The sequence below is a fragment of the Hydra viridissima genome, unplaced genomic scaffold, assembly GCF_058129835.1.
Source record: "Hydra viridissima isolate aposymbiotic clone 2 unplaced genomic scaffold, HvirCarnegie_v1 scaffold_1, whole genome shotgun sequence".
NCBI lineage: Eukaryota > Metazoa > Cnidaria > Hydrozoa > Anthoathecata > Hydridae > Hydra > Hydra viridissima.
In genome coordinates this window covers 3,404,227-3,418,416 of record NW_028324300.1, presented here as the reverse complement: position 1 = coordinate 3,418,416, position 14,190 = coordinate 3,404,227, and the positions used below count along the sequence as shown (strand labels likewise).

The 14,190-nt window shown below is 27.7% G+C and overlaps 3 protein-coding genes across 3 annotated transcripts in view; all 3 read right to left on the bottom strand.

Annotated features, from left to right (window-relative positions):
* LOC145187641 (ATP-dependent chromatin remodeler CHD1-like) overlaps window positions 1-3,727 on the bottom strand; it is a 30,590-nt gene extending 26,863 nt beyond the window's left edge. The window contains exons 1-2 of the mRNA XM_090094404.1: window positions 3,609-3,727; window positions 3,186-3,253 (exon numbers count right to left, since the gene is read on the bottom strand). Coding sequence (XP_089950530.1) covers window positions 3,186-3,188 — 3 coding nt within the window. The 5' untranslated portion in view covers window positions 3,189-3,253; window positions 3,609-3,727. The remainder of the gene's footprint in view (window positions 1-3,185; window positions 3,254-3,608) is intronic.
* A 524-nt stretch (window positions 3,728-4,251) lies between these two features.
* Window positions 4,252-9,175, bottom strand: LOC145187540 (uncharacterized). Its single transcript, XM_090094464.1, has 9 exons — window positions 8,747-9,175; window positions 6,679-6,904; window positions 5,952-6,427; window positions 5,640-5,780; window positions 5,337-5,395; window positions 5,191-5,259; window positions 4,940-5,030; window positions 4,722-4,827; window positions 4,252-4,637 (listed from the first exon to the last, which is right to left on the bottom strand). Exons 1-9 carry the CDS (start codon window positions 8,936-8,938, stop codon window positions 4,294-4,296), a joined length of 1,704 nt encoding a protein of 567 aa, XP_089950590.1. The 5' UTR covers window positions 8,939-9,175; the 3' UTR covers window positions 4,252-4,293.
* A 931-nt stretch (window positions 9,176-10,106) lies between these two features.
* On the bottom strand, window positions 10,107-14,116 carry LOC145187642 (metaxin-1-like). The gene is made up of 8 exons (XM_090094588.1): window positions 13,973-14,116; window positions 13,477-13,546; window positions 13,306-13,388; window positions 12,104-12,196; window positions 11,750-11,929; window positions 11,596-11,672; window positions 11,202-11,365; window positions 10,107-11,084 (listed from the first exon to the last, which is right to left on the bottom strand). Exons 1-8 carry the CDS (start codon window positions 14,045-14,047, stop codon window positions 10,963-10,965), a joined length of 864 nt encoding a protein of 287 aa, XP_089950714.1. The 5' UTR covers window positions 14,048-14,116; the 3' UTR covers window positions 10,107-10,962.
* Window positions 14,117-14,190: the final 74 nt, after the last annotated feature.

Sequence of the window (14,190 nt, the reverse complement as noted above, 5' to 3'; positions counted from 1 at the left end):
TACACACTGTCCTACTTTTGTTTAACATGATGCTATAATATGGGGTGCTTGTACTGTCACAATGCTGGTTTCATTGATATTATAAATTCTATCAGGAGTGAAATAATATTTTAAAACTTTTTCATAACTATCAAAAAACTGATTTACATTGGGCTGATGGAAACTTGTTGAACGAGACAAACTTGTATTTTCAGGTTTTCCAAGTGAAAGTTCTTGGTGACATTTCATGAAGCCCTTCAACCACTCAATACCAGCTTGTTTATTTTCAATCCATTTACTTGGACATTTGCAAAGTTTCATAGCATAATGAAATGCTTGTTCTTTTGCTTGTTTATGTCAAGCCATAATTCATTTTAGAGCTTTTTATTAGGTAGTCTCTTAACATTATTTCCTCATCTTTATTAAATACTAGTGTGACAGTATATTTAGTTGTCAAACAAGCTTGGTCTTAGATAAATTTGTATATTTCTTTATTCTGTAATGTAAAGTATTAGGTTTTAAACTATAAGTTATAGCAGCTTCGCTTGGCCTCAGTAATCCATTTGCAACTTGGAGAACAGCATTGTTAACATATTCCTCTATAACTTCTGTCACTCTCTTTTTTTAATAATTTAGAACCATTTTTAACAATAGACAATCAAAATCCAGGCCGTAATAATCAAGCAATAAAGTGCAAGAATTTTAAACAACAATTCAAAGGTGCCCCATTCATTTTACTCAAAACTGCCTCAACAGCATTTTAAATAATAAACGATGATTTTTCCAAACAAAATTATCTCAATTATTAATATTTTCTGCATAATTGTAAATGTTATGAATTATTCTATCTTATAAATAACATTAAACATCTCACAAGCAGGAAATGTGGTTAGGAAAGTCTTACAACTTTACATTGAAATGTTTACAACTTGTCCTCAAGGACAAATCAATCACTTTTTGTCACAATTTGTCCTCAAGGACAAATCAATCACATTTTGTCCAGTTTATGCCAAATGTCAGGAAAAATAGGTGACAGCTGTGACAGTAAATATTATCTTCACAAAATGTTTAGTTTTATTGAATGGTTTTGTCCAGGTAAAAAAAAATCTTTATGAAAGATAGGGCAACATGCCAAACAGCTAGAAGAATTTAATTTCTTTTTGAATGGAATACCCTACTGTTAATTGTGCTGATAATCTTAATTTGATACAGAACATTTGGGAGTTGCTAGAGAAGGAAATAGCAAATGAGTATATCACAAAATAAAATTGTTTTGATCAAAAAATTAGGCAATCTATAAAGTTATTGACAAGCAAGACAAGTTCAAGTAGACTTATGAAAATATTTAAATTGTGTTTTTTTAGAGAGCTTAAGTTTCAGTAACTTTCAAAATAGCTATTATACTTTATATTGACTTTTCACATATTTTCTAGTGATCCAGATAGAATCATTTACTAAATGCTGACTAACAACAATAGTTTAGATATTGATTCAAACATAAAAAAATGTACAAATTGTACTTTTTAAGATTTCTTTTTTTGGAAGTTTGGTCAATTAAAAAAAAGAAAATTATATTTCTGGTAATTGTGTTCCCTAGTTGACCAAGATGTCATGAAAAACTTTGTTTTTTCATCTAGTATATTACATTTTAAAACCACTATTAATTGACACAAAACTGTTGTCAACAAGCTGGGAACGTATAAAAATAAATCCAAACCTAACAGATCATTTTTAATTAGGACAGGAAGTTCTCACCAGATCTGACTGGAGAAGTAACTAAGAAGGTAAATCAATTAGCTATTCTACACTCATCACTTCTTGATGGTATCAAAAAACTTTTCAAGTAGAGATAGTAAAAAAACAGGAAAATCTAAACCATAAAACTGCTAAAAATCAATCTATGTTTAATGAGCTGAAATCAGCTCATTAAACTAACACAAAATTTTATGAGTTTTGCATAGAGAAGTTATTAAATTCCATGACATGGCATAAAAATTATTTTCACAATTCTTTATACACTTTTTAAACCAGCTAACTTTTGATATACTTAATAGAATAGAAAATCTGTTAGCTAATAACTATAGCCTGGTGTTGAACCAAAAAGATATATGCCTAGAGAAATATTAGAAAGTTCAGATGTTTTTCTGCTGATTTATATACATTTGACTTTTAATTCAAAAGACCCTTTGCTGTTAAAGACTGATGACACTTTTTAACACTATGCTTCTAATCCACGTACTTATAAAAAATAACAAAATATTTATCACTTCCTCCCACTATTACTGGTGAGCAACTGCTCAGTGTAGCAAGGCTAATCTATCACAATCCAAAAGCTAATTTACATAGTGAAACATGTTAATAAATATTTAACTCTATTTTAATTTCATATTTAATACATGACATTAGGCTGTTGTTAAACTGATTTGTACTTTTAGTTTATGATTACTTACTACATATAAATGTATTATAATCAATATACTTTTAATTTAGCTACAACTTAGAATACTTGATAACTAAAGTATCAAACAAAAAAAACTTGCTGCCAATTGAAAGTCCATGTGAGACTAATCTATACAGCAAGCTCTGATTTGAAAAGTTGTAGAATGATTTATGTTAAGGTGATTGTGAACTTGATTTGCTTAACATTAATTCTGCTACATTTAATTCTCAAAACCTGATTTGGCCCTGTTATATTTTATTTCAAAAAAATAAAAAACAAAATCTTTTTTTTTTTATTAATCATTTTTGGAAAGGTTTAATTTTAAAATGTATTTACAATCATTAAAACAGTATAAAGCTCATAAGATTACAGTAGTAGAGACAGTTATTTTCCAGGGAATGCTTCTACCATATAATTGACATTTACTGATTACTTTATAAAACTTAAGTTATACTGTCCTAGAAGTAACCATTTATAATTTAAACATTTAATTCATAATGAGAAAAGTTACTGAGTTTTAGTTTATTATTTTAGATAAATGAAGATGAGTTCATTAATTCAGTGAGATCAGAGTTAAGCTTTTTAAATTGCTCACAGACCTTGTTTTTTTTTGTTTCTTTTTCTAATGTAACTTATTTTTCATTGAGGTATTTAATAATTTTTGGGTACTATGCTAGTACATGCTGTCAACTAGATTATTATACAAAGGAAAATACCAAACTTTTCAGTGAAACTCCATCAAACTAATTTAACAAAAAAAAATTACCATTTTTTAAGGATTTTAGCTTGACAGCTTGTAGGTGAATCCAACGTTCCCTTCTTCTCCCAGATTTACTACCAAACAAGTAGATAAAATGTTTAAAAGAATACATTTAGAAATGATTGATAATTTCTGTAAAAATTAGTCATAAATAACGACTTATTTAAAAATATTGTCCAGACACTGAACACCGTCCGCTCCTAGCGCTTTTTATCTCGGAAAGGCTGATTAGAGAAAGTTTTCAAGTAAATAGCTCAGGACTGACCCCCGGTATATTTTAACTTTATAATTATAACTATACAAATATAGTGTATTATTCGACAACCAGAAAAGAGAACAAAATAATTATTCAAATTAAAATTTTTTTATTTTTTTAATTTTATCATTTTAAAAAAATAACAGTTAAACCATCAGCAAAATAAGCAATACCTTTAACTCCCTTCAGGGGGTAATACCAATGAATTTGAAAATGAATTCAACGTGTCGTATGCCTGAACAGCCGCCTGATTTTTTTTTTGCAATTTGTGGCCGGTTAATAATTGCAATGCATTATGGTTAAAGATTTGCTTTATATGGTATAGAAAAATCGATCACGTGATTTTGATAGGGTAACTATCAAACAGAAAAAATCCAATGATTACCCCCGTGTGATGTGTGAAAAATCAATTAGACCATCGCTAATTTTACAATCAAGATGTTTATTTTAAAACAATATCAGTATCCCATTCATGTAGAGTAAATAGAGAGTTCGTAGACAACGGGTCTAATATTTATACGAAATAATAATAATCAAAAACCTTGATAACTTCTGTAAACTAAAATCCCGGTTATTCAAAGTTCATGAAGAACAGTTTTGTATCTGATATGTTAGAATATTGTTTAAGTTTCTCTTTGTTTCAAATCTTTAAAATAATACCCACTGTACGCGGGGTAATTTTAAGTACAGGGGAATTAAAAGAAAAAACGCAGAAGCAATGATACTCATACTTTGAAATGCTTCTGTGAATGCCTGCAAAATACTCGAGTGTTTAATAATAAAGGTTTTTAAAGCATCTGATAAATAAAGATGCTGTGAAGGTTTGTTATTAGTTTATTTACAAAAATATTTCCGTATTTACAACATCACGTCACCGCTATTACCTTTTTTGCGCCAATTTGAAGGTACATCATCTTGTTGGAATTCTAATACATTTACGAGGTCAAGCTTTTTAAGTTCTACATTCTGGGGATATTCGATTGAGTTCATATAAACATCAAGTGTCGCTTTAAGCAAGTTACTTGTACTATCTTCTGCAGCTAAAAGTTGCTCAATTTTTGTACGAACCTCATCAGAAAATACTTTAGGATAGGTCGTTGCATGCGTTCTGTTATGCGTGTCAAATCGAGACATAGCAGCATCATATTCGTATACGTCGATATCACTTTGATTTTCCAAGTGAAGTAAAGTACGAGACCGGACTAAATTAAATGAATTCACATTAAAAAAATTACCTTTCTTTTTTATTTTAACAGCGTTTAAAACTTAATGTAAAAAGAACTTACAAACATCAGCTTGACTTGGTGCCTCCGTTAATATAGAATTTTTTGGAGCATTAACAGCCATATGATTGAAAGGAAGGAAGAAGAATGCAAATGATAAAACAAGCATCTAAAAGCAAGGCAAAAATGAAGCCATAATACGTGCAAGTAAATACTTTTATGATACAAAAAAAAAAAAAAAATTTGTGGCAGTTAAAATTATATTTAAAGTAAAAACTTACAGCAAGACAAGTTCCTTTTTGTGTATTACGACTTTGTTGGACAGAAGCAGCAACAAAGCTCTGAAGCTCCTTTAACTGCTTCAATAATGATCTAAGAGAACAGTAATTGAAACAACTTACAAAATGACTAAAGTATAAAAAGTTCTAAACTGTTAATGCAAAATTTGTAGCTTTATTTGAAAAGCATAAATGCACTAATGCATACAGCTTAACAATAAAATGTAATAAAAGGTTAAAGGAAAAAATATTACTTGTTATCTTCAGTAAGAGAATCAACTTTCTTTTTCAAAGTGAGATTGATGTCTGTACAATTTTTCACTCTATAGACAAGATTTAAAGCAAAGATAAACTTTCTGTTTATAAAAAGAAGCTATTTTATGAGTAACCAAATAACTACCTTTTTTCAAGACTGTCAATATATTCTTTTCTTCTGCGACGACTCTCCATTGCGGATTGCTACAAGTTTTTAAAAACACATTCAAATACATATTAAATTGCATAAATTATGCTTTAGCCTATGCATACAAAATCTCATAAATAAACAGTAAAGAAAAAAGTAAAACTTTGTTGTTTTGTTAAACATGCAGTTAATCATTATGAAAAACTGGAAATTACACTAAAAAGTATGCAAGGCCTTTACAACATGCTACAAAGAATTTACCCAAATATATGAAGTAAAATAGTTAATGAAATGTCAAACCTTGTTTTTAATTTTTCTTCTAACTTTTTTTAAGACCTTTTCTTCATCTTTCGTTAGTCCACAATTTTCAGGTAGAATAACATTTTCAAGCTCAAGCAATCGTTTTTCCTCATCAGTTAACGCTAACCCAGGCCCAGACCCCTGTAGATAAAGTTTTTATAATATTATGTTACAGCTAATAAATTTATATTAACAAGATTTTTACATAACTGCAAATTTAAACATTACTTTGTTTTATTAAGTAAACAATCTGCATATATATATATATATATATTATACTTAACCAAAATTTTTAACAAATCAATTTTTTACCAGGCTTACTCCAGTAGTGCCATTCACATCTAAGTCAGCTTCTTCAAAATAATCATGATCCTCAATTTTTGTGTGTTTTCTCATTTCTTTCTCTTTTACATTAACACTTTTTTTCTCAACAGAAAAAATTCCAAGTTGTTCTTCTGTAGAATTTATATTTTTTGACAAGCCAACAGGACTTTGAAATGAAGAAACATTTGAAGATATATTAACTGGTTTTTGAATTGAAGAAGCAATGATTGGTGCATGAACAGTTTTAACTTGATTGCTATTTTGCATAACAGCAAATATATTTTTTCCAATTTTGATATGAGATTTTATATTTTCATTTTGAAGACAATTTGAATTAACTAGCTTTAGAATGAAAGGAAGTGACTGATCAGACTTTTGACCAGAATCATTAGGAGCATTAGGAACCAATTTGGATGAATTAATCTCTACAGGATTATTAGTGACAGAAATTTGTTGAACATTCTCTGAAAATATATTTTGTATTCTTTAAACAAATACTAAGATTTATTTTCTATACTACTAAGATAAATTGCTGTTAAAGCAATTTTAAATAAATTTAAAATTACTTTAATAACAATATCTCTTCCCAGAGTAGTAATTTCTCTCTTTTCGAGAGCTCAAAAAAAACTTTCATTACAAACATTAGAAAATACTCATTAGCTGATAAGAGAGTTTTTTAAGTGTATCAACAACTGTTAACTTTTTAAGTTCTTACCGGTGTTATTTAAAATTTCTGTTGTGTTCATTGTCATTGAGTAATCTTCTTCATTATATATATCTTTGCTATTTTCCCACATTAAGTTTTTTTCATCAATTAAAGAATATTTTAAGTTTGTTGAATAATCATAAACTTCTGTATCAGAGAATTCATCTGGTAAATCATCAAGTATTGATCCCCATATTGAATTGTCTATATTTGATTCCCAGGTGTCAATTAAATCCTTAAAATTAAACAAAACAGAAGTGTCAATAATGATTATAATTATAATCTAATTCATAGAAGTTAATGTTAATATACTTCAATTTATATTTTTTTAACAATTTAAATTTCTAATAATATGTAATCTAATAAACCACCCATGCAGTTAATTATTATAATCATTTCCTTCTCAATAAGAAAATATCAGAAAAAGCTATTGTATGTTCTTCAATTCCTTATGTTAAAAAGAAAAATCAAGCAAAAACTTGCTTCTTGGGTATTAAGATTGCAGTCTTTGTTTATTACAAGACCATAATGCAAACAAAAAGATGGAGCAATAAGCAATAATGGAGCAATAAACTTAGTAGCTAGATCAAATGATAGAATGAGTCAGGATGGACCTTTATTTTGTGATATAATAGCATCCAGCTGGTGATCCATCTGGGAATAAGGAGACAAATTCATGCACCATTGCAAGCACTGCTTCAAATTACTGTGATATTGAAACTATGTTACTTATGATCTGTGCTTATATGTAATTGGAAAAGTTCTTAAAAATCTTTAAAAAACAAAAAACTTTGAAATACTTAAAATTCTTGCTCATTGTGAAGACCAAAAGGAGATGTTTGGAAGGCTTAAGACGAGAATTTGCAATATGGAGCATACATGGTAAAAATAAATCTTAATGAATATTAGACTATTTCAATGACTTGTTAATTTTTTAGTAAAGATATCTAATAGTATATAACTTTTAAATAAAATACACAGAAAGGAACTGCTATTATTGTTTTAGTAATAAGGTGTTTTCTTGTTGGGTTTAGAAAGTGCTTTTAATGGTTTTTAACAATTTGAAACAAAAAACTGTTTCCTTGTCATGTCTTTTTAGAGAATAGTTGAAAGTGGAACAATCATTTGCTGCCTTCTATGTGCATAAATTTTCTCTCCATTTTTATAACTTGGTATCCTGAGTCAGTTTTCCATATCTTCAGTAAAACAGAGGAAACATTTTTTACATCTTCAACACCATAAGCCTGTACAACTACAGTGAAGATATAAACTTTATCATACTAGTTTGATCCAATCCAAATGTTAGATTTGTTGGAATGATATCTGAAGCAGTTTAAAATCTTTATCAGATTCTATATAATCAGTTTCACTTAACATAGAACTTGAGGTGTACAAAGGAGACTGAAAATTTTCTGAACTTGTTCTGTTTTTTTATATTCTACTTCAAATGTCACTGAATTTATTTATGTGCTCTCTCTTCTTTACATACTTCTTTCTTTAGAAAACCTGTATTTACACCAACTTCATGGCAATATAGTAAGGAAATAAAGGCTTGGCTTTTTGAGTTGCTACCACCTAATTGTTATTTTGACAGATATTTCTGCATTTCTCTTGTAAATAGAGTATTTCTCTAGAAGTATCTGTAGCTACAGCATCTGAAATATTGTTGAGGTTTACCAAGAAGATAAATACATGATTTAACTTTCATTTTAGCTATGTAAATTTTACTGATTGAAGCAAGATTTTTGCAGTATAAAGTTTAATCAAACAACTTTTTCTTTTCACCAATGTGTTTATGTTGTGGCATAAGTCACAACATAAATATTCTTTTTTAGCATTACTACCCTTTTCCCATTTTAATAAAAATTGAAAAAACTATGAGTAGACATAGACATAACATATATATGCAACATGTATGTGTTACATATACATGTTATATCTGTCTTTTCATAGTTTTCATTCTAATTAATAAACCAAAAATATGTCTGAAGATGATAAATGGCATGCATATGAATTAGAAAGTCCTTTATTGAAATTTATGATATTTTCATTTGATATAACTTAAGCTTGAACTTACTGGAGAACGTGAGCAATTTCTAAAGCAACTTGATCCAGGACTCCCATGTCCAGAATCTGAAGATTCATCTTCTGAATGTGCATGTGATTGTGGAGGTGAGCTTTTCGTTATTGAAAAAGAATTCTTTTTTGGGGTTTCACATGGGCAGTCTTCAAAGAGGTTATCAAAAAAATCGAAAGAAAAATCCGACATCCTTGTTTGCTTTTTAAAAGTACGATAGTTAAAATATAATTTGCGTATATTTTTCTTAGATTCCAAATAGAAACTAATTTTTATATCATCTACTCATCTTTGATTTAACGTTTTTGTCACTTAACTAAGTTGAGATTTAAGTGTTTATAAACCATGGCCATTTTGGAACAACACAAAACATCTTTAATTACACTTGAATCTTTTCGTGCGAATACAACCATTTTTAAGAAACATCACAAAACCTGATTGGAGGAAATCATGAATCACGTTGTTTTTTTTAATCAAAATAATGATGTAAGCAAAAATGATGTGGCGAGTTTACTTGTCGCACAGCAACGACTTGAAAAAATATTCTCGATTTGATTGCATTTAAACATAAAAACGATTTGAGAAAGAATATATAGATGTTCTAAAAATAGTCTTTTTTTTAAGTACTATAGTAACACATATAGTAGGTTGCTTTTTCAACTTTTATACGTTAACGCGATGCTTCATGCAAGCGCCTGCATTATAGGCATTTGCATGATGCAATTACTAACCAGCAAATACGGCATTTGCCTAGGCCCCGGCCGTTAATAGTTTTTGTTTTACTACCAATTATATACATAAAGCGATTTTGTTTTACTAGCAATTAAAAATTAACCGATAGTTCGGTTAGCATATGCAAATCATATTATGCAGCAATTACTTTTTTTTGCTTATCTAAAGCTGTCAGATTTTACTGCAAATTTGAACCTTATATTTGAGTTATCTAGATAAGTCAACGATGAGGCTCAAACTTGCCTTTTTTGATTTTATAAAGTTAATATTGTTATGTTATCGAGGTCAAACGAAATGCGAAATTACGTTTGATCTCGATAACTTAATAATAACATTCAAACTTTAGAAACAATTAACTTTATAAAATCGAAAATGCATTTGAAAAGAAGGAAAAACTTTCAATCGGTATTTTTCTATACAAAGACGGTGCAAGATCTTTTGTAATGTCTCCACCCTCTTCCGCCATCCAATATAAAATAGGCAATGAACCCCTAAAAAAACAAGCAACGAACCCCCATGAATGTATGTAATGTGTATTATTTCACCGTTTGTTAGTTTATGTTTATTTATTTTATCTTAGCCATTATAACCGCCTGACGATAAATATTAACAGTAAAAACAACTTAAATATGAAATACCAAACAGTTTGTTTAAAAATGTCACACGCACACACATACACACAAAACACTTAAGCTTTAATACCGACAAGGTTGACTATGTTAAATTGTCGTAACAATTCCTACTCCCATAGACAGCATAACTAAACATGTTAATGTTTCGTTAATGTTTTAATTAGTTTGAAATTGCTAAAACTGTGACGATTGTTGACTAAACGCGAAGTGCTATTTCAAGATTCGCAATACAGTAATGCTAATAACTTAAAAAAGAGAGGACTCAACATGTCACTCTAATAATCTATGGTCGTTAACAGACAGCACAAACCGTCTCTATAACACAAGGGGTTTGATGACTTTATTTCAGCTTCAAATCTCTTGTATTCTGTTATCGATCCACCATTTTCGTAAGTGAACGTTTTTGAACTTTGAACATAAATATAAACAACACCTTTAACTATATCGGTTGATACGTTGGGAAACAAAACTTAAGGGGAAATGAAGAATACAGTTGGCCGAAAAGAAACTCAAAATATTGTCTGTAAAACATTAAACACACGTACTATAAACGTGTAATTGAATTGTTCATTCAAATTTCGTCACATTTATGCTGATAAATCTTAATATTTTCTTGCTAGAACAAATGTGAAATATAACGCAATACATGTGAAGAGACAAAAGCGAAAAAAAGAGTTTTGGAAATTTAGCGAATACCGGATGCTAAGGCCACTATGCTTTTACTTGTGCTCTTTTGGTAAGTGAAGAAAATAGCGTTTAAAAAGTAATTCTGAAAAATTTTCATTCCAACAAGCACGACTTTTAATTGTAACTGCGAAAATCATTTTCCGAAATTCATATTTCCTTTTTTAATCATCTTGTAATGCTTATCAATCTGATGTTTATAGCGTAAGAAAGCATTGCTAGCGCAGTAACGACAACAGGAAATACCCAATCGTATTTATCTGAGTCTTCTTCTTCTTTGGGAAGAGAATCTAATAACAGAAAAGATAGAAGAAAAATAACTTTCAAAACATCTGTAATTAAAAGTTTTTGTGTTTCTAAGCTGAAACAAATTTTTAAAAAAGATGAAAAACAAAAATTAGAAAAACCTTGACTTTTCAGCTCTTCTTTAAAATGCGTCTGCATAATTCGAGTCGTATACTGATAAATGTTTTTACAACCCTTTAGATGGTGTTTTAATTTTCCACTTAGTAAAGGCAGCTTCAATGGAATAGCGAGACATGAGAAGAGTAGAGCATCTAAAGAGCTTGGTCTAAAAAAAAAATTAAAGAGCGTTAGAAAATTAGACAATAGTACATTATTAGACACATTAGAAAATATTATACAAAATAGACATATTATTATATATAAATACAATGTAATAAAGTATATTATATAATAAACCTATTGGATAGTATTAGACAAATTAGACAAAAGTAAATTTTTTAACATTTTACAAAAAAAAGTTTATTAAATATGATCAAAAAAACAAGAAGCCAATACCTATCACCGAATAAATAATCTTTATCACCCAAAAACTCTGAAAATAAGTTCAATGTAGAAATAGCATTCGTAAATAACTAAAAAATAAAAAAGTATTTTAGAGCAGATAATAACTTTAAAGTTCTTAATACAACAAGTGAATATAAAGATTTACTTTGTTACAGATAACTTCCAGATTTTCATCAGGGAAATTTCCTGAAATACGAATAAACTCTTCAACTTCTTGTTGAAGACCTTGAGGTGTAGAGAAATTAAGGGGGTAGCGACAAGATTTCGCATAAGCCATACGTGTTACTTCTGTATAATTTTGGTTATCAAGCCAAAGTAAAGACAACTAAATATACATATATATATATATATATATATATATATATATATATATATATATATATATATATATATATATATATATATATATATATATATATATATATATATATATATATATATATATATATATATATATACTTCTTCATTCTGATTAAAAATTCCGATATGCATAACTTACAACAGCTGGCAGGAGTTTTTCTTCTACTAACGAGGTCATTGCAACGATATCTTCTTTTTGCTCCTCATTAAGCCAAGTATCAGGGTTGAAAAACTGTAACAAGTATAGAATAACATTATTATAAATTGTAACATATACATTTTTGCATTTTAAAGGTTTGTATGTTTGTTTGTTACATTTTATGTTTGTTATTTTAACCAGATTTTAAATCATAATATAATAACAATAGTAGTAGTAGAAGTAGTAGTAGTAGTAGTAGTAGTAGTAGTAGTAGTAGTAGTAGTAGTAGTAGTAGTAGTAGTAGTAGTAGTAGTAGTAGTAGTAATAATAATAATAACAACAACAACAATAATAATAATAATAATAATAATAATAATAATAACAATAATATAATAATAATAATAACAATAATAATAATAATAATAATAACAATAATAATAATAATAATAATAATAATAATAATAATAATAATAATAATAATAATAATAATAACAATAACAACAACAACTATAGTAAAAATAATAATAAAAAAAACACAACCAAGTAAAAAAAAAAATTTTTTTATTGGCTTTGTCTAATTTGAATATTCTTGTGCTGAGTCTGAATATAATAATGAATCATAACACCAAACAGTTTTTCACATTTGAACATACAGAGCATGAGAAATTCATTTTTTTAATCTAATATTTATGCATTTTAATATACTAAAACAAGCAGTAAGTCTAAATGAAATAAGATTGGCAGTGATGGTAAATGGCACCTTATGTATTGCTCTTTGTTAATATTCTTTGCTTACAGCTGTTTGTTTTCTTTCAGTCAACATAACTTTTCAGCTTTTTGCTTTAACCATGACTAATCATTGCTGTAAAAACTTTCCTTTACAGTTTTTGTTATTATGTGGCGAGTTTGTAATTTAAAAAAATACAGTGTGTTAAATTAATAAAATATGTAATTAAACTAAAGTACAGTATCAATTCAGCTTTTTTATATAGCCAGTTTTTGCCATTTTAAAAAAACAATGAAGACCATACTGTAAGAGAACTGCAGGTGATACAAAAAACTGCTGTAGTCACCATAACTTTTACCTTGTGAATAAAGTCAAGATAAAAAAACTTTTTTTCTAAAACTACAAAACCACTGTTCACTCAATTTTTTCGAATCTAATAGATAATTTGGAACAAAAAAAAGTATAAATAAAGTACCTTTTGATTAAGATAATTTATTATATCTTTTGGAGAAGTATACTTCTCACCAGAAGCTGTTAACAGACATGGTAAATTACAAGCTAAAAGTAATTACCAAGTTGATAGATATTTTTTGATTAACAAAACGATCAATAAGAGTTTTGATTTTTCATTAAACACAAAATTTACCTTTTTTATTAAGCAGTGATTTTAAAGATGGGTAAAGACTGACAGGTGCTTTACAGAACTTAATGTAGCTCTAAATTTTGTCCAAAATATATTCATTAAATAATTTGCAGCAAAAAAGGGAAGTAAAAGATTCTTTTTACATACTTACAAACTTATTTGCATCCATCAAAATACAAACTTAATCTTTAATATTTGATTAAAAAAAAAACAACTTAACATATATATATATATATATATATATATATATATATATATATATATATATATATATATATATATATATATATATATATATATATATATATATACATATACATATACATATACATATACATATACATACATATATATATATATATATATATATATATATATATATATATATATATATATATATATATATATATATATATATATATATATATAAATATATATAATACATAGAGCTCATTTAATGTTTTAAAAAAAAAATAAATGAAAAAACACTAAAACTTACCAAAACATGTAATGAACTAATGTCAAATGTTGGTAAACCCCATTTAAGTTGTGCAGGCCAATAGTACAGTTCCATGTCTCAATCATGAACTTAATAGTTTTGCTAAATAAGAATAACACAACCTTATGCTTAAAATTGCATTATATTTATGCAACTTTCCTAAACGAGATAGAAAAGTTGACAGAAAAGTGAGAAACATGAACTTTATGTTGTAAAAA